The sequence below is a fragment of the Rana temporaria genome, chromosome 10 (assembly GCF_905171775.1).
Source record: "Rana temporaria chromosome 10, aRanTem1.1, whole genome shotgun sequence".
NCBI lineage: Eukaryota > Metazoa > Chordata > Amphibia > Anura > Ranidae > Rana > Rana temporaria.
This window is the reverse complement of record NC_053498.1, coordinates 123,550,224-123,571,305: the sequence shown is the minus strand read 5'-3', so window position 1 is coordinate 123,571,305 and position 21,082 is coordinate 123,550,224. Positions and strand designations below refer to the sequence as shown.

The 21,082-nt window shown below is 40.1% G+C and overlaps 1 protein-coding gene across 2 annotated transcripts in view; it reads left to right on the top strand.

The window, feature by feature from the left end:
* The window catches only part of KIRREL3 (kirre like nephrin family adhesion molecule 3), a 1,042,107-nt gene that overhangs the window by 862,549 nt on the left and 158,476 nt on the right, over positions 1 to 21,082 (top strand). For both annotated transcript variants that reach the window (XM_040326200.1, XM_040326201.1), the window contains exons 6-7: positions 2,998 to 3,148; positions 16,285 to 16,390. In XM_040326200.1, the coding sequence (XP_040182134.1) occupies positions 2,998 to 3,148; positions 16,285 to 16,390 (257 nt within the window). The remainder of the gene's footprint in view (positions 1 to 2,997; positions 3,149 to 16,284; positions 16,391 to 21,082) is intronic.

Here is a 21,082-nt window from a genome sequence, read left to right as displayed (position 1 = left end):
TTAAACTGGCTGAGTGACAATAGGGGTATGGCTTCCTTATCTAGTGCTCCTTACTTACACTCCCATTCTTTTTTCCCTTCCACCCTCTTTGCCCAACCCTTAGTTCCCATTACAGGTCACTTTTATTAATTACCTGGATTCTTTGGTCCTTACCCCCTATGCCAATCTTACTCTTATCTATCAACCTTGAGAGGCATTCTGTCATTAATTATTAGGTCATGACATGCCTTTAATACAGCCTGCTCATGTTATTATGCAGAAAGTTGAGATGTGCACCATGGGGGCCACTGGACTTTCATGTCACCGGTTTGAAATTGATTATCATGTGTCCAAGCTCTCTTTCATCTACATCATCCTACATGAATGCACATCTATGTACTTCCTTGTTGCACGCTAAACTGCTGAAGTTCAGTATTGGAACCGTACCTTATTTTTTCCTCCCATCTTGTTCCTCCTTTGTTTTTGTAATGCAAAAAAAATATAAATAAAGAATGCAACAAAAAAAAATCATTCTAAATTATTTTGGCATCAACTTCAGTAAAATTTTCATATTTCCAAGAAAGAAATTACACAGTTCCAGGTGAGATCATGCCCACATACTTCAATCTCACCACAGCTTGCCACCAGCACATACCAAGATAAGAAAAATCAGCTCCACACCACTGTGAAGATGCTGAATTCATTTATTCCATGAAAATATCAAATGAAGACAGCACATGAAACAGAGTAATGCTTTAGCTGTTAACACGTTTCACACATATGTTAGTGCTTATTTATAACCTTTCTAACATCTGTGTGAAACGCATTAATAGCTATATCATTACTCTTTGTTTCATGTGATGTCTTCATTTGCGATTTTAATGGAATATATGATTTAAGCATCTACACGGTGGTGTGGAGCCGATTTCTCTTATGTTAAAATTTCCATTTGGTTTAGATAAAGGAGTGAAGGGTTAACTTCTGTCTGTTTTCTTTTCGTAAAAAATCACTGGCCCAGATTCAAGAAGCACTTGCGCCCGCGCAACCATAGTTGCGCGGCGCAAGTGCTTACTTGCTCCGGTGTAACGAGTGCTCCTGATTCAGGAACCTCGTTACACCGACTGCAGCCTAGGATGTGACAAACATAAGCCTCCTTATGCCTTCACATCCCAGGCTGCATTCTTGCGTTGGCCGCTAGGGGGCGCGGCCATTGTGATCGGCGTATAGTATGCAAATTGCATACTACCACCGATTCACAAAAGTTGCGCGGGCCCTGCGTACGCAAGGTACGGAGTTTCCGTACGGCGCCTTTAGCATAAGGCTGCTCCTGCTAATAGCAGGCGCAGCCAATGCTAAAGTATAGCTGCGCCTCCCGCCCGTGAAATTTAAATTTCACGTCGTTTACGTAAGTGAACCGTGAATAGCGCTGGACGCCATTCACATTCACTTAGAAGCAAATGACGTCCTTGCGACGTCATTTGCCGCAATGCACGTCGGGAAACTTTCCCGACGGAGCATGCGCTGTTCGCTCGGCGCGGGAGCGCGCCTAATTTAAATGATTCCCGCCCCCGGCGGGATCATTTACATTAGGCAGCCTTGCGCCCGGCTGTTTAGCATATTGCCCGCGCAATTTACGGAGCAACTGCTCCGTGAATCGCGGGCAAAGCGCAATATTTGCGTGGGCGCAGAGAAAAAAATTTGCTCTTTGCCCACGCAAATATTGCGCGATTCTACCTGAATCTGGGCCACTGTGTGTAGCTAAAACGATGTTTAAAACGACGTTTTTAAACCCACGCATACTCAGAAGCAAGTTATGAAGCGAGCTTGAATGGAACAGAGTGCCGTCGTACATGCTGAACGTAACCGCGCTTTGCTAGAGCATTTTGGAAAAACGATGGTGTGTAGGCAACGTCGTTTTTTAAAATGAAGTTTGAAAAACTTCGTTTTTTTTCATGAGAAAAAATTAGGTTTTTTTTTCATCACAAAAAACGACCGTGTGTAAGCGGCATTAGGCTTTGAATATTGTCAGTACATGATTGTTACTCAAGCATAAATCTGCTCTAAAGTGTACCAACTGTGTCTTCTTATACATTCTCATGGGGGTTGGAGGTTCTTTGTTAATCAAATAATGACTTCAGCTAGGAAGGCACTTTGGCACACTTCTCTCATCTACCACACCCCACAACTGTCAGGGAAACGGCCATCATTGTGATGGGCCAGTGGCAGAAGCGAGGGACCAAATCACTCACTTCATTGGAGAAAGCAGAATTTACAAAATAGACTTCCCCAGATTTTAGAGCTTCTGGGAGCTTTAGAACGGGGGTCTCCAAATTGCGGCCAAGGGCCAGATGTGGCCTTTTGCTAGCCTTTATCTGGCCTTTGAGGCACTATTCCTCCCACTGACACCAACAAGGGGGCACTATTTCTTCTACTGATACCAATGATGGGATACTTTACCTCCTACTGATAGGGGCACTCCTCCTCCTCCTACTGACCACTAACCCCAAGGCCATATTTATTCTCATTGATGCTGGGCCCAGGACATTTTCTGCCCACAGTGGCCACAATCCGGCCCTCCAAAAGTCTAAAGGACAATAAACTTGCCCTTTGTTTGAAAAGTTTGGAGACCCCTGCTTTAGAAGATAACGAAGTATAGACGACACATCTGGGAGCTACAGTAAACCTGTTGACAATTTTGAAGGTTGTAAGTCACTTTAACATTTTAGTTGATATTTCAATCACTGGATGCTTATTTATGTCTAAAAGAAAGATCTCAGTACTCAAGTTCCCAAGTCTGTCCACCTGCTGCTCCCATTACCAGCCCTCTTTACTTTTCATGTTGTGTTTCTTTGTTTATTTACATTATAAAGAATGCAGCAGGAAGCATGGGACCCTGTGGCAACGATGAGGCAGAATTGGAAACACATTTGAATAGATCTTACCATACTGGGGAACAGTAATTTAGATGAGTGGTGTTTTTCTATAACTTTTCTTAAAAGCATCTTCTCTGTTTTACAGACACAACCACAGGATGCAAAGCGGGAAAGTATCAAAAGCACGCTTTTTGTCTCACCCACAGACATCGAGAATGGTCAGATCATCACGTGTCGTGCCACTAATAAAGCAATTCCAGCAGGAAAAGACACAACAGTCACCATAAACATCCAACGTAAGTCTTATTAAAATAAAATGCCTGGAGGTTGCGATGCCCTCCATGCACACAGAAGAGGCCCCTGTCTAAGTCACCTGGCCAATTATTATTATTATGAAAGCAACAATCAATGAGAGACACAGACACATGGCTCTGATGCACTGGGTAGTATTGATACTACACAGAGACTTTGTGGTTGTGGCCACTTTTGCTAATTACCAAATTTCTGACAAGTTTCTGACAGTCCCTAATTTCCAAGAATAGTCCAATAATATTTCAAGATTTGTTTCTGGATTTTCTTTGATCTTCGGTACTCTAAAACTCTTCTAGCCAGCAAAGCAAACCTAACTAAAATCTGTTTCATCTAAGTAAAAGGTTTACACATTTACAAACATATGCAAAATCAAGGTACCACTGTAAATTATGGTGCTACTTTAAGCATTGAAGATATTGTTGATAATACAATTCAATTTAATTCAAGAAGACCTCCAGCTTTTCCTCCCCAAAACAAGAGATGCATTGTGCATATAAATGAATAGTGTTGCTCACGAATATTCGCATTGCGAATATTCGACTCGAATATAGCATATTCGAGAAATCGCGCTATATTTCGAATTTCGCGGTGAATATTCGCAATTCCGAATATTCGCATTTTTTCAATTTGATTTTTAAAACAGATCACATCCTATCGACGTCTAAAAGCATTGCTGGTATGATTAGAGACCCTGGGCCGAGTAGCTAAGCTGAGGCGATCCTTTTTATGTTGCCAAATTGAAAAAAAAAAATTGCGATTTTTCGCTATTGCGAATGCGAAAATGATTGCGAATTTTCGATAACTGTGGTAGGAGAACTCTGATTGTCTCTGATGCAAAAGGGGGGGGCTTTGTGTATGTGTATGTTATGAATATTTGTATGTTTGATATTATTATTTTTTGTAAGAAGGAAAAAATTGCGCATACCTTAAAAAAGGGGAGAATACAGCAGCAACTCAAAAATGTTATACAACATAAATTAATACAAGACAGAAAATGGAGTCGCTCTACAAGAATAAAAAATATGTCTAGTGACAAGACATGTGGGCAAATTATAAAATAAGCAAGCGCAAATAACTTGTGAAATACACAGTGAAACAAATATATAAAGAAATATAGTCCCAATAATAGAAAAATAATCTTTCATAAAAATGTCTTTGATATGTGAAGTGAAAAAAAGTCCAAAGCATGCAGCATGAACGTGTTCAATCTTCAAGGTGTTTGATTGACAAATGGCTGTGACAGATGGATAGAGTAAAGAATCACCACCAATGCAAAACACTTTTTATTTTCTATTGTAAAATATCAAGAATATTCTGAGCCAATCAGAGTGCTCCTTCCGCATTTCCCGAATATTCGCAATTATTTTGTATTGTAAAATATCAAGAATATTCTGAGCCAGAGTGCTCCTTCCGCATTTGCCGAATATTCGCAATTATTTTGTATTGTAAAATATCAAGAATATTCTGAGCCAATCAGAGTGCTCCTTCTGCATTTGCCGAATATTCGCAATTATTTTGTATTGTAAAATATCAAGAATATTCTGAGCCAATCAGAGTGCTCCTTCCGCATTTGCCGAATATTCGCAATTATTTTGTATTGTAAAATATCACGAATATTCTGAGCCAATCAGAGTGCTCCTACAGCATTTGTCGAAATTGCGCAATAAATATCGCATTCGCATGTTGCGATATTTCGATAAAATATCACGAATATTCTGAGCCAATCAGAGTGCTCCTACCGCAGTTATCAAAAAATCGCAATTATTTTCGCATTCGCAATAGCGAAAAATCGCAATCATTTAATTTCGATAAAATATCACGAATATTCGAATTTAGCGAATATATCTCGAATATTCGAATATATATTCGAGATATATCGCGAAATCGAATATGGCATATTCTGCTCAACACTATAAATAAATCACAATCCCGGCGTCCGTTTGTGTGTAACTTACCTCCTGTATATTGCAGGTTCCTATATTTGTGATGTCACTTCTCCTGGCTGAATTTCAAAGTCCTCTGACCTCCTGTTTCCTTCCTTTTCCAGTCCTGATACTACATCTCTAATGGTCTTTTGAGCCTCTGTAGCTTTAGGGCAGGCTATGGGAGTCACTTGTACCAGTTCTAGAGGTTGATGTGGGTGGGTTCTAGGGTTACTGTGGGTGTTTCTGGGCTTTCACATGGGTGTTGAATAGTGTAAATGTGTCATACCTCCTCCTGTGTCATTTCTGTCTTGCAAACGCCGTGTATGTAGTGAGCACACCAATCAGTACAGTAGCTGGCACGCAAGTAGACTATACCAAACCTTGTGAATATATATATAGGGATTAGCTCAATGGGGATCACTTTGCCTGGCAAAAAGGTAATCCAGACGGCAGGTTTTCTTAAAATCTAACTTCTAGCCAGTTTTATGTAAAAGGTTGCATGAAAATAAAACAAACAAAACAGAGAATAAATCCTAGCCAGCCAGGCACTAACTAAACATTTCAGGTTCCTAACTCACAGGTGAAGGGCTTCTCCCTCCCCTCTAAAACAAAAATAATACAAACCCTTTTCTTTCTCTCACAAAGCAAACTTCACATCAGTAGCTCTCTCGGGTTTGGCTTCCTGAGTTCCAGGCCAAGAGCATTGGCCTGCGGGTCCTGCTTTATTTATACCGCCTGTTGGTGGTCGCTAGTGGACTGCAAAATCTGGTCTGAAAACCAAGACTGCCAAAGTGGCCTGGAAAACATGTCCCGGATTCCACCTTAGTTTACTGCATATGAATGCATGTGAGGTGATACATAGCACCCATCCACATTTCATACCGTAGCATCCATCCAGCTTGTAAGATGTTTTTTCACCTTAATGCATAGGATGCATCAAGGAGAAAAAACAGGAGGGTTTACAACCCCTTTAAGTAAAATGCAGACATAATAGTAAAGAAAAAAGTGAAAATTCTAAAATCACTCACCCTTTAGGAGTGTTTATTTTTCCATTGAAAATATGGATGGTGAAAATATTAAGGTGGAGAACATTATCAGCAAAATGTACATTGCAAAGACAACATATGGTGAAGTCTTCTGCAAAATTTAATTATTTGGATTACTTTAACCTTAGTTGACATTTCCATATAGACATTAGCATCAGACATATTCCTTATGCATAAAAGGAGGACATTCTGACCTTTGTAAATAGGCATCAGAGGTCAGTAGTATCTCATACAGTATGGCTGTCATGGAAGTCTTGTCACTGCAAATCACCCTTTTGTCTCATCTGTTATGTCCTTACAGATTCCTGATTAGAATTTATAAATTGTTATCATGGAAGGCCATTAAGCAGAGATTAACTTGGGAAAGAATCTGAGATTGGGCTGGCTGGTAATTGAGATATGTACTATAATAGTCTGCCATCAAGTAGTAATAAGTGAAGCATGTAGAAACTGGCCATTTTCCGTAAATTCCCTGAAAAAACCCTGGACTGAGTGGCTGACAAGAACAACCACAGCCAAATCACAACATTCAAGGTTTAGGGGGTTGTATGGTGATAGTGCCATGAATTATGATGTGTGCTTACTCATGGAGGCTTATCAAATCTTCCAAAGTGACATCTGACAATTTCAAGAGGAGATATTACTTAATTTTCTCAATGGTTAGCTTGATGCATATTTTTAAAATGTATCTAAAGCAAAAGCCATTTCTTAGTGTTTGATAGGATAGGAATAGTTAAAACTCCGTTCACTTATTTTTTTCAGTAAATAAAAGCAAAATCGAATTAAAGTAAAGTAAAGGTAATTCTTCACAAAAAATAGTTATCACTGGAGCAAGGGTTCTCATTGGAAGATTGTCCTTCTATTCTTGTTCTCATTACAACTCAAATCTTGTCATTTTAGGGCACCAGTACAAATAGAGAGGAGTGAATCTTCCCCAGTGTGGAGACCACAGTAAAATAAATTGACAGAGGATCTGTTTCAATCTTTTTATTCAGTTTTCAAAATAACAGTATAAAAATTATAATGTAATACAAGAGAGTGCAAAATGGCTCCGTCATTATAAACAGTTAACAAGAATTTATCAACAATGGCATATTTAAAGGGTGAGGAGTTAATACAGGAATCCATAGAAGTCCATCAATGAGTACCAGGAATTGTGCCAAAGTGGTCAACTATGATGAGACCTGTATTGCAAAACATATTCGGTTATATTCCAAAAAGAGGCCAAGCAACCAATGGGCCTTACCTCAGTCCAACATTGTATGTTTGGTGGAGGGGCCAAGCAGGACTACACCCACCCACACTACCAATTGACAGAGGTTCTAACCCCTAACACCTTACATTTCAGCTTCAGCTACTACAAACTTCTTTACTCTGGTGGTCATTTTAGAACATTCTTCCTTGATACCGGTGTTTGACATTGGTCTTCCTTCTAACCTCCCTTCTATACGTTTTAAGTCAATAAGGGATGATGTCAACTACATGCCCAAATATATGAGTTTCCCAAACTTAGCTCCCAACTGATGCCCCTGAAATAGTTTTTTGTAAAAGTCTGCTGATTTCATCGCAGGTAGTAATTAAAAAATGTTCACGCTTCTGGAACAGGTTAGAGGAAAAAAAACTGAACGCTGGGACATGACAAAGGGGACCAGAGGGAGGTTACATTTTAGTCGCGCCTATTCAAACCTTTTGAGGGGGACTGATCCACACACAATGTACACAGGCATTTTGCAGGTTATCACTATGTCAAGAAAACCAACCCAATCCACATGTTGGAACGCAGTGAATATTGATCCCATAGCTGATTCTGTTGTGCGCTTTATAGCTGCTCATCTAGCCATGACAAGAAAAATGATAAGTTGTCTGCAGGTGACTTTATGGCATTCCATACGATCTTCAGGAAAGCAACACCTTTAACACCAACATACTTAAAACAGGTTCCTTGCAAAGTCATCCTTTCATAATTTCATATAGAAAACAAATCATTGATACTTTGTGAATAAGTGTTATGTTTCATTCAAAGTCCCACTGTCCCTTTGGCCCTATCTGCCCCTTTTGTCCACTTTGTGAATAAAGACACATTTGGGATCTATTTGTAAAACATCTGTTGAACGAATGTCACACATATTTGTGCAGGTTTCAGGGATTTAGGACATAATTTCTGTAATAGATTACTGTAATTCCTATAATCATCCGCTTCATCTAGTGGCCAAAATGAATATTTTCTCACTGAGGTATTTCAGAAAACGATACCACATTTCGGCCATCAGATGCAGCTGACAATCAAAGGAATTAGACCCCCCGTTCATATGGGCGTACATCCGAGCTAAGGGCAGTGTTTGCCTTCATGAGATGCATAGGTGTTGCACGCACCTGTGTGCAGGTGGCCTATTCGTGTCTGTTGGGATGCAGCTGCTGCACGGACACAGCCAATGGTCCAAAACGCATACACTGTCTGCACCACGCACCCAAACGACTCCTAAATTGGGACCAGAGGCTGTGTCCGTGTAGCTGCTATACCCCAATAAACTCGAATAGGGCTGCCATATGCTTTGCATGGATATACAGACTTTTAGTAAGAAAGTAATACAATTGTTTGGATAGATCAACTACAAGGCACCTAAATGAAGGAACATTGCAGAAAAAAGAATAGAATTACTTGGATTCAAATACGGAAAATACCTGACATGTATGAGGATCAAAGTGTTGTGAATAAAACTCCCGATTATTTTTACCCAATGAACAGGCTGTCATTCCATCTAAGCTTCATGTTCATTGTTACTATTTACAGAATTGATTTTTGTGTCCAAGTGAATAGCGGTGAGAGCGAGATACGCAGTATTCTGCTCCCTCAGAGAACAATAATTCAAGAGCTTAAACAGAATAACGTATCAAATCAGTGTTTTGATCTCAACATTAGAAGGACCAAAGTATTGATTATCGTACTTCTCTGTATATTTTTTAATATATTCTTTGTTTAATAATCTATTACTAAATTGACAGATTTTGCAACGAAGTGCCCAGATATTGTCTATATAGTAAAGGAAAAAAAAACAAATGGGAAATTATACCAATCCTGAACCATCCACATAAGTTTCATAAGAAGCTTGACTATAAAAATGAATTGGATATATAAGTACCGTTTATTTAGCTACATAGGCCAATACCAGGGCTAGACCGACCCAGAGACAGGAGAGGTATCGGCCCCCAGGAGCTGTAGTGGAGAGGGTGCAGCTAGAGCAGGAGCCTCTCCTGCCATCCCCTCTGCTCTCCTGTACTCTCCTCTGCTCTCCTGCCATCTCCTTTGCTCAACATGACCAATCTGTTAGAATACAGATCAGCCCTACTAACTGTTTATGCTGGGAAATTGTGTCTCCCAGTGTAATTAACGGGACATCACTGTCTATGTAACAATTGACCCTGTACTTTATCAGAAGCTCATTACTATACATTGGGGATTTTGCCAGCTCTACTTGGACCTGATAGAGTGTATGTCTAGCCAAAACGTTTTTTTTTAAGTTTTGGATAGCATGTGGGAGGATTACAGCTCCTTTTGGATTTCAATAAAATCTGAGGCTCTGTTAGAGAGATTTACCCTCACTTCCTGCCACAGCGACAAAGGAAGTCATGAAAAAAAACTGTAACAGGACACAGACATAAATGTAAATCTGGCTTCCAAACTTTGATAAATAACTGAAGGTACAAAGCTATAACCCATGGTGTATGAATATGCTGTCTGTACTTTGTACTCTATGATTAAGGTAACATTTGTATTTGTCTTGTTGCTATTGAAGAGTTCCCCTTACTTCCTCATCAACGCGACAAGAAGAGAAGGGAAATCTTTTTCGAATGGAGCGCCAAATAGAAGTAAAAACCTGTTAGGAATTTTAACCGTTCCCAAATCTATCCAAAAGGAAAAAAAAAATTTGGCCCGTCATACACTTTAAATCTGAGAGATTGAAGCCCAACTTCGGGAAACCTAAAAACATTCTCATGCAGTGGGCCTGTGCCCACACTGCAGGGTTTAATTGAGCATTTAGGTATAGAGAATTCTTAAATAATATTTAGTTACCTTATCCTCAAATGTTGCTAGACTAGCTCCACCTCGCCTTCTACCGTATGCTCCAGTGGTCTCAGGTCCTAACATCATCAAGACCAATAAAAGATCAATAGCCCTGCATTGGATTTAATGATACCAGGGGACAGTCCCCTGCTGACATGTGGGGAAGCTCCATCTTCCAGGCAAGCAGAGGATCGGTTATTGTAAAAACTTTCTTGTGCATCATCTTTAGAAGACTTTTTGTCTTGGCCACCGGGCTGCAGCTCAGTTTCAGGATCTTGGTAATCTTCCTATAGCCTAGGCCATTTTTATGTAGAGCAACAATTATTTTTTTCATGTTGAACTTCCAGTGACCAGTAAGAGAGTGAGAGCAATAACACCAAATTTAACACACCTGCTCCCCATTCACACCTGAGACCTTGTAACGTCACATAATACTGGGGAGGTAAAATGGCTAATTGGGCCCAATTTGGACATTTTTACTTGGGGTTACCAGCGGTTATGACATTAATGGGTGCGTTGAGTTATTTTTAGGGGACAGCAAATTTACATTGTTATACAAGCTGTACACTCACTACTTTACATTGTAGAAAAGTGCAATTTCTTCAGAGTTGTCACATGAAAAAACTTAATAAAATATTAACAAAAATATGATGGGTGTACTCACTTTTGTCAGTTACTGTATACATAATAAAAGCCAACACATTTCAAGGGTCTTAAGAGACATCCTTTATCAGTTATGTTCTAACATGTTCTATTTATCAATCCTGTTGATAGCAAGTTTCCACCAGTGACAAGATTACTAGTCTGACATTTCACTAAGCTAAGAGAACAGTAATGGAGGATACTTCTATTTAACGTGGAAGGGAAAAAAATACAGTTTATGAGTACCGAAAATCACAAACAGGAACAAGGGGCCTCATTTATCAAAGTGTCTGAACAACAAACTGACTGTGGTTGTACAGGAACTTGACTCTCTCTTTCATGTTGTCAATGTTGGTTACAGAATGAAACTATGTACTGGCACAGAAAGTCTGTGTTTTAGATGTTTGGAAAAATGAATTCCTCCCTTTTGTAAGAAGAGGTCGGATCCCAGTCTGCTGCCTTTGAATAGACCAAATAATTGTCTAAATTTTGCAGAACAATAGTATTAATAGTCGTGTTTCACTTATGAGTGAAGGCACAGGAATTGCTGGGTATTAAGCAGCATCTACTTTTCAGGACATACTAATTGGATGGATGAAAGAGGGAATAGCTATCAGAAGACTTTGAAATGAGATTGTGAATAAAGATCTTGCTTGCTCTGAATTGCTTGCACAGAAAAGCAATTAAAAATGCTATTAACGGCTGCAAACTGCATCTGGAACGGAAGAACACACGTTGGAAAATAATTAGAATTAACTCCATTTCTCCTGGGAAATACTCAGACCTCACACTTCTTAAATGAGCTCCTATGTATGTGATTTTTAGTGATTTTGCTCATATAAAAGATTATGTCTGGTGTTAAATAACTTGCACTGTGAGATCAGAAATATTGCCATATCTGAGACACAAGTAGCTGGCTTCATAATCAGAGGAAAATATCTCCCGGCAATGTAAAAAAATAGGTAACAGAGGCTAATGCCGCGTACACACCATCACTTTATGTGATGAAAAAAAACGACATTTTCTGTGAAGTAAAAAATGACGTTTTTGAAACTTCAATTTTCAAAGACGAAGTTGCCTACACACCATCGTTTTTCTCACAATGATCTTGCAAAGTGAGGTTACGTTCCACCACGTTTTACCATTGAAGCTTGCTTTATAAGTAGCTTCTGGGCATGCGTGGATGAAAAAACGTCTTAGAAAACGACGTTTTTTGCTACACACGGTCAATTTCTGTGAAGTAAAAAGTGCACTTTTGAAAAACGACACATAAAATTGAAGCATGCTTCAATTTTTTTTGGTCGTTTTTTACAAGACATAAAACGACGTTTTCCCCCACACACGGTCAATTAAAGTGACGTTTTTAAAAACGTCATTTTTTTTCATCACATAAAGTGATGGTGTGTACGCGGCATAAGAGTAGCAGTGTCACAAACAGAGATGTCTCACTGACAACTGTTGGTATTACATCTGCCCATCTGTGAACCTGCTTGCACAATCCCCACTGACTGTGAACAGCAACTGTGGAATTGGCGCAGTAAAAGCTTCTTTCTGGCTACTAGACCATGCAGATCATTTTTGTTCAAGTATAGTTGTATTGTGCTCCTTAAATACAACCACACCTTTTTTTCCAGCGCAACCTGTATTTCTCTTGAGTTTACCTGTGGGGTTTTCTTCATGTAGCACTACCCCCGGGGAGCTGCTGGATTGTTTTGGGCGGCATGTTACCTCTATTTCCTCGCCATCTAGGGTATCGGATAAGAGTTGAGAAAAAGTTCTATGTCCACACTTAGACTTCTTTTTCTTGGATTTATTTGCTGAACTTGGTAAAAGAAAAAAAGAAGTGGTGGAAGGCTAACAGGTTATAGGTTCAGGTGCACAACACAGCTTTTGTTGCCACTCTAGCCAGAGTGGGTATTGCGCACCCAGATAGGCCTCTCTCACTAGCCTAGCAGCCAAGATGGCACACAGAAAATTTGGTTAAGTCTCTGCCACAGACCTTCTCACAGATGGAGGTATATTCGGTCCAAAATCCTCTCAACCCGGATCACTCCCGATTAACTTCTTGTGAACTTAGGACTGACAGGCGACCATCATTCAGCCTTTCAGTAATGGTGCGTCCTTCGATGAAGTTCTCCTGAGATACCAGCCTCGTGCTCGGTGCTCTCCAAGATAGGTTCTTCATCCAGTGGCTTCCTCCCTCAAGGATGGACAGCACAGGACCACTCTGCAAACGTAGACCCAGTCTGACTACCGGGCCTACTTGGTAGATCACAACACCAGATCAACGTGGTCCCGGAGCCAGGAACACTTGAACACGCACCCCCGGCCAGGAGGGCCAAATAGGGGGGTGGTGGGATGACAAACCAGTGATCAACAACCCCGGTCCAATGGCGTCTGTCCCTTAAGTACTACTCCCCAGCATGCACAGCGGGACGATCAACCCCCCACTAATTGGCTGCCAAAGGGGAACACCCAAAACACCTTGACCTGACTGCTGCCACCCTTGGCCTGGGGTGGTAATGGCACCCTAGACAACAATAGTGGTCACTCACAGTACAGCCATGGCTGGAACAGAGGCCCAAATGTGGAAAAAAAATCATACGGTCTGAGTAAACTAACTCTCAGACTATCCTCTAAATTTAAAGCTGCACTGGCTAAAAAGTAGCAGACTGCTACATTTACATCCCAAACAATTCCTCTGGCAGGTGTGGCTGCAATCTTTCTTGACCTTGGCTAAGGCAGGGTCAAGGTGACCCTGACTTTGTATCAAGAGTCCCCAAATTTTCCACTTCTTAATAAATGATTGAACAGTGCTTACTGGCACATTTAAGGCTTTGGATATCTTTTTATATCCTTTTCCTTCTTTAAAAAGTTACATTTCCTTGTTATGCAGGTCTTTTGACAGTTCTTTTCTGCTTCCCTTTGCTTAGTATCTAGTCTGCTCAGTGCATTCACGTGACGCTAATTGCAATCTAAAAAGCCACAGACATGGGAAATAACCTTTAATAAACATTTAACCTGTGTGTGTACTGTATGTCTGTACCAAGGCCAAACATTCCAGGGTGTGTAAAACTTTTGATCAGAGCCATTTGGGTGGTTTCTGTTATCATTATGATTGAAAAAGTAGCCAAGAAACTATGTGATAATAAATGGCTTCATATGATTACTATCATTATATAAAATAGTTTTTTTGGGCATTATGAGTCATAATGTAAATATTAATGCAAAAATGTCATGATTACTGCCGCTGTGTGCAAAGTTTTGAGCATTTTGAGTTTTGATATTTATGACAGCTAGTGATCAGCTTGCTTTATCTAGCAGGTTCCTTCTTAGACCATTGCAGATAGCGCATGGCAATAACCCCTTCAAGTGCAGGCAAGACCTAAGTTCAAACAGCCAGCACTCAAAACTGATCCACGAGAAAAATGTACTGCTGTTACATTGGAATAAAAACATCTCCGCAAACGTGTTTCACCCACTTCTGACCCTGGTCCGCCCACCTTGGTGGAGGCGGATGTTTTTATTACAGTTCAATTAAAAAAAGATCCTTGTGGATCTATTTAGAGTAATTGCTGTTTGAACTTTTGGACAAATATAAAAAGCACGCACACAAAAGGTAAGTGGGGGGAGGGGCAGGCTACTTTCCTTTATCTGCCACAGGTCTTCTGTGTCCATTTTATGCTTTTCCTAAATGCACACATGGATGTCTAAAAGGAAAATAGCAAGGCACATGTCCCATTATGATTTAGTAAATTAAAAAGATTTTTTGCATATCAATGTTATTTTAGAAAAGTCTCAAATAAATAAATACAAAAAATGAATATGGGATGTAAAAAATATATATGTATATTGCAATAGTATGGCAAATGCTGGTCAGCTTGAAATACACAGTGGGCCAGATCCACAGATAATTAGATGGGCGCAGCGTATCAGAGATACGCTACGCCGCCGTACCTTACCTGGCGGATCTTCGAATCCTCAAAGAATTTGCGCCTTAAGTTACGGCGGCGTAGTGTATTTCTGGTGGCGGAATTCAAATCGGCGAGTAGGGGGCGTGATTCATTTAAATGAAGCGCGTCCCCGCGCCGAATGAACTGCGCATGCGTCGTTCTGAAATTTCCCGCTGTGCATTGCGCTAAATGACGTCGGTAGGACGTCATTTTTTAAACTTAGACATGAGTTATGTCCATCCCTATTCACGGACGACTTACGCAAAAAAAAAATTAAAATTTTGACGCGGGAACGACGGCCATACGTAACATAGCAAGTCTATCTATTCGCCGCAAAATACCAGCTTTAACTATACGCCGGAAAAAGCTGACTACAGACGACGTTAGAAAATGCGACGGCCGCGCGTACGTTCGTGGATCGTTGTAAATCGCTAATTTGCATACCCGACGCGGAAAACAACGCAAACTCCACCCAGCGGGCGCCGAAGTATTGCACCTACGATCCAAAGGCGTATGAAGCCGTAGCCTGTCGGATCGAACCCAGAAGCCATCGTATTTTGGTTTGAGGATTCAAACTAAAGATACGACGCAGGTAATTTGAAAGTAAGCCGGCGTATCAGTAGATATGCCGGCGTACTCCCTATGTGGATCTGGCCCAGTGACTTTAAGTGCTCAGTATTTCCAAAGATAAATCTTTAAAACCTGAAAAATTATATTAGGGGGAGTTGGTAACTATGAGGAATATGGGTCGGATCAATCTGTATAGTGACAGTCCATCTGAATCTGACTTTATGTCAGTGTTTGGTGGATGCTGGAGACTCCAGCTACCTAAATTCTTTCCATCATCTCTGATGGTGAAATCCCTGTGCTTGAGCTCTCATGTACGCACACCTGCCGGAGCCTTGATATGGGTCCTCTATATTGACTCTTTTTAATACTACAAATTTATATTATAAAGAATACAATGGAAGGGTCAAAAACACCCCAATGTGGGCTGAAGCACCACAAGTGGGTGGTTAAAGAGTCATAAATTATGGCATCAAGTCCACAAGGCGTTCAACAAGTCAGTGTGGTTGATTTACTAAAGGCAAATAGATTGTGCTCTTTACAAGTTCAGTTGCACTAATTTTCCCCAGAGGTTAGCGAACGTGGTGAAGCTTTGCTGATTTCCATGATCCAGTCATGTGCAGGCAAATGCTGTTTTTTTTATTTATTTCCCACCTTATTGAGTGTTCTTTACAAAGTGAAGCCTCACCACATTTACTAAGCTCTGGGGAAAATTAGTTCAACTGCACTTGCAAACTGCACAGTCTATTTGCCTTTAGTAAAATCAACCCCAGTGTGTGTCTCTGTTTAGCTAGATTCCACCTATAACTGAAATATCCATTTTTGGCAGACTTACAAATATGTAAAAATGCACTTTTATTGATACTGTTGTAAATCTTGGACCCTGAACCTACAGTATAAACTGATTGTTCTGTACACTTTCAGATCCACCGCTGGTCAATCTGACAGTGGATCCGCAGCCAGTTCTGGAGGATAACGTGGTGAAGTTTCACTGTGCAGCCAAGGCCAACCCAGCAGTTACCCAATACCGGTAAGAGCAGTCTCCTCCTCTGATAAATATAGAGATTATGATGCCGTTACCAGACAGAACAGATCTAATGTTTTAGGATCCCCTTCGGGGAAACAATTTAATCCAAGCCATGCCTGTAACCACTGCCTAAATGAATACCGCACCATACACGGGAAGCTTGTTGGAGTTTATATAAATGCTATTTGGAGTAAATCTATTGTCTAAAGCAGTGGTCATCAACCCTGTCCTCAGGGCCCACTAACAGGCCAGGTTTTATGTATAACCTTGGGGAGATGCAGACTAGAATACTGCAATCACTGAGCAGCAAATGATATCACCTGTCATGTATTTCAGTTATCTTGCAAACCTGGCCTGTTAGTGGGCCCTGAGGACAGGGTTGATGACCACTGGTCTAAAGCAGTGTTTCTCAACTCCAGTCCTCAACGCACCCCAACAGATCATGTTTTCAGGATTTCCCTCAAATGAAACCGCTAATTACTAAGGTGGTAAAACTGATCAAATCATCTGTGCAAAATAATGGAAAGCCTTAAAATATGACTTGTTGGGGCGCCTTGAGGACTGGAGTTAAGAAACACTGGTCTAAAGAGCAGTGTATCATTAAAAGTCCACTTTTTGCATGCCAACCTGTTTTCACCCTTTGTCAACCTCTTTGTGAGCATACTGCCCACAACAATCAGGTTGTTTAATAACTATAAATTATATATATATATATATATATATATATATATATATATATATATATATATATATATATATAGTTACACACAGTAAAACCTTGGTTTGAGAGTAACTTGGTTTGAGAGTATTTTGCAAGACAAGCCACATTTTTTACACGTTGACTTGATATACAAGAGATGTCTTGATCTACAAGTACACATGTCACAACTGAGTATAAAAGAGAAGCGAGGCACCTCTAAGTGTAGCAATATGGTTACATTTACTGAAGGTACAACATTTAGCAACATATTGCTACACTTAGAGGCACCTCTCTTCCCTTTGCTGCTAATCCCCTTGTGGAGGCTTCCATTTGTGGATGGACATTTTATGGTTACACAACCCAACACATTGCTATAATCTTTTTATATGGACTATAAACTGAAGGACTTATGAATAAATGGTCGCTGAACGAATCATTTGAGTTTCCATTATTTCTTATGGGGATTTTTTTTTATAAATATACAAGTGTTTTGGATTACAAGCATGTTTCTGGAACGAATTATGCTTGCAATCCAATTTTTTACTACGTGTTTGTGTGTATATGTGTGTGTGTGTGTGTGTGTGTGTATATATATATATATATATATATATATATATACCGGTATATATATATATATATATAGAAAGAAAGGTGCACACAATAGGGGCCCACAGTGTATTTCCGGTGCCAAAGAAGTTAATCAACTGATTCTAAGACCCAATAGTGGGTAATGGGTATAGCCAAAGGTAAGAACCTAATATCACAGCAAAGGATAAAGGTATATACAGAGCAGCTGTTTAAGTATAAGATGAGAAAGAAATCATCCAATAAAATAGTATAAAAAATACACCAATGTCTAAAATCAAATAAATGATCTATTGGTCTAAATAAATAAAGAAAATGATGTGGCGTGGCAGAAATAGTCCTAAAGTGGTAAGTGCTTCTAGGGTTAAGTGGGTAGTGCACCCTCCACCAACTCCAAATCTTCACCAACAGTGGCACTTGCCCCCTCTGGGGTTCAAACTCACCAGAAGGATGAATCAAAAAAGCCTGGAAAACTAATTCCTTTTCACTCTGAACTCCGTCACCACCTCAGAAAGCAGCAGGGGTTAATTCCCAAGGTTGGTTCATATAAAACACAAAGAACACCAAAAATTGTGCAATACTGCTTTAATAAATTAACTCCTTATACAAAATACCCTGCTTCTGATCTGCGTACATTTAGGTCACTTGATAATGAACATGTAAGGTAGTGTGTAATCCCCACTGGTTATACCGTTGTAGCCACTTCCTGACGTGTTTCGTCACTTCGACAAAGGGCCCTCTGTCGAAGTCGGAAGTGACGAAACGCGTCAGAGCGTGGCTACAACGGGGTAACCAGGAAGTATTTTGAGTGAGGAGTGCGTTCCATCGCTCTGAGACCTGTATTCAGGAAGGATTTCTCCAGCGATGTGCGGGCATCATCAAGCGCGGCTTCCGGATATTGTACAACAGCGGTGATTACACACTACCTTACATGTTCATCATCAAGTGACCTAAATGTATGCAGATCAGAAGCAGGGTATTTTGTATGAGGGGTTAATTTATTAAAGCAGTATTGCACTATTTTTGGTGTTCTTTGTGTTTTATATGAACCAACCGTGGTAATTAACCCCTGCTGCTTTCTGAGGTGGTGAATGAGTTCAGATTGAAAAGGAATTGGTTTTCAAGGCTTTTTTGATTCATCCTTCTGGTGAGTTTGAACCCCAGAGGGGGCGAGTGCCACTGTTGGTGAAGATTTGGAGTTGGTGGAGGGTGCACTACCCACTTAACCCTGGAAGCACTTACCACTTTAGGACTATTTCTGCCACGTCATAATTTTATTTATTTATATGTGAAGCTGGACACTTATCCAAAAATAGCGCTGTTTACCAATAGATCATCTATTTAAATTTAGACATTGGTGTATTTTTTTTAAATATATTTATATATATATATACACACACACACATTATATATATATATATATATATATATATATATATATATATATATATATATATATATATATATATAGAGAGAGAGAGAGAGAGAGAGAGAGAGAGAGAGAGAGAGAGAGAGAGAGAGAGAGAGAGAGAGAGAGAGAGAGAGAGAGAGAGAGAGAGAGAGAGAGAGAGAGATATCAGTATACATACATACACCAACATATGTATATATACACCAAATGCTGTACATTTGTAAATTAATGATGTAAATCTGAAGATCTGGTTGCATTTTAATACACTCCTCCATTGCTGCACAGTTGATTTCCTTTAAAGCCCCCAAGGCAAAAGAACAGCAGCAAAAAAAGCCTAATTTTAAAGGAAAATTGCAGAAATTCTTGCCGGTTCCATACTCTGCTCTGCATTGAACAGTACAATACAAGCTGTAATTAAGCCAGCAGAGCCTGCAAGTACTATATGAAATATGCAAGGCTTCTGTATTTCACCCCCCCCCCCCCCCACAAAGAGAAACAGTGTGTAAAAAAAAGAGTAATATTCAGAAGGAATGAACTGAATGCCTGTGAGGAGACCTGTGTGCTCCTGCGCTTACACATCGAACAATTATTTTCATGTACGAGCGTTGCTCGTTTTTCATCTCCAAGATACAAAAAGTCCTTAAAATTGCAGCCACTTCATCCTAAAGAGCCAATGCTGCTCTGGGTTGCTCGCACTGCGCCCATGATGTATCTGTGCCATTAAATCCCTTCTATAAATAGATGGCTCACATTAGCGGGTATAGTGGCAGGTATAGATAATGACAGTACTCAGCAATATGGTCTGCTTTATACACATTAACCTATTTTACAGTATCTCAGCAGGGGGATGCATGTACAAGGGACTAAACTGTGATCTTAAAGGCAAGCCAGGAAGATAATTTTGAGGTAGGGTCAGAAAATCTGATATTAAAAATGGTAAATGCGCTCATATGCTTATTCAGGGTAAAGAGACACGGCAAATAACAGGTAATTGTACCTTAATCTAGGTATGCTTTGACACCCCCCAAATTCCCATATTTACCTTCCCAGACTCCAAAAAGATCCCCACTTGCTCACTTTTAGAAAAGTCCTATTCACTTCAGTGGAGAGGCCATTTATTATGCATTTCAGTGGTGGTTGCCATTTTCTATAGAAATTAACTGAATGTTTCTGCACATGCGGAGATTTCGCATGACAGCCATGCATACTAAGGAACTTTCACAAGCAAACATAGGTGAGTATAATTCAAAGAGTAAAGAAAAGTACAGCTATTCTTTCATCATATTCATTGCAATAGTTTTAGCTAATCTCAGATGAGATTAAGGAAAGAAGGTCAGGAGTAGCCTATTTCCTGCTCTATGGGGTGCCATTTTGGATGGTATAATATAAAAGGTAGAGGGAAGCTCAGGAGCAGAGTATTTTCACACTATGAAGGGAGTCAAATTGACTGGTGTATACAGAAAGGTAAAGGAAATCAGTAGCAGAATATTTTCCACATTGGAAAGTGTAATCAGAAAGGTTGGGAGAAGGCCAGGAGCAAGGTATTTCCACCCTGCGGAAGGGGCATATTGGATGGTGAAATCAGAAATGTAGAGATATGGCCAGGAGCAAGGCATTGTCCACACTATGGTCATACTGCATATTTGCCAACATCTCCATCCCTTTTCTTAGGACAATGTCATCTTGCCACACACATAGCACGTCCTACCAATAGATGGTTCCACCCAAATTATGCCCACTTTCTGAGCAAACCTATCTGTAATTATGCAGAAACTGCCCACTCTCAGTTACAATCCCCTCAATGCTCGAGCATGCTTAATAACTGAAATAATAGAGATGCAGCCCAGCATACATCATCGTTGAGACAGAGTGCATAGATGTGAGACTGTCAGGGTAAATCTGGGACAGTTGGAGTCTACTTTAGAAAGGAGCAGAGTATTTACCTCCTAATGGAGAGTTATTTTGGACGGTGAAGTCAGGGAAGTTCTAAAAACCAAAG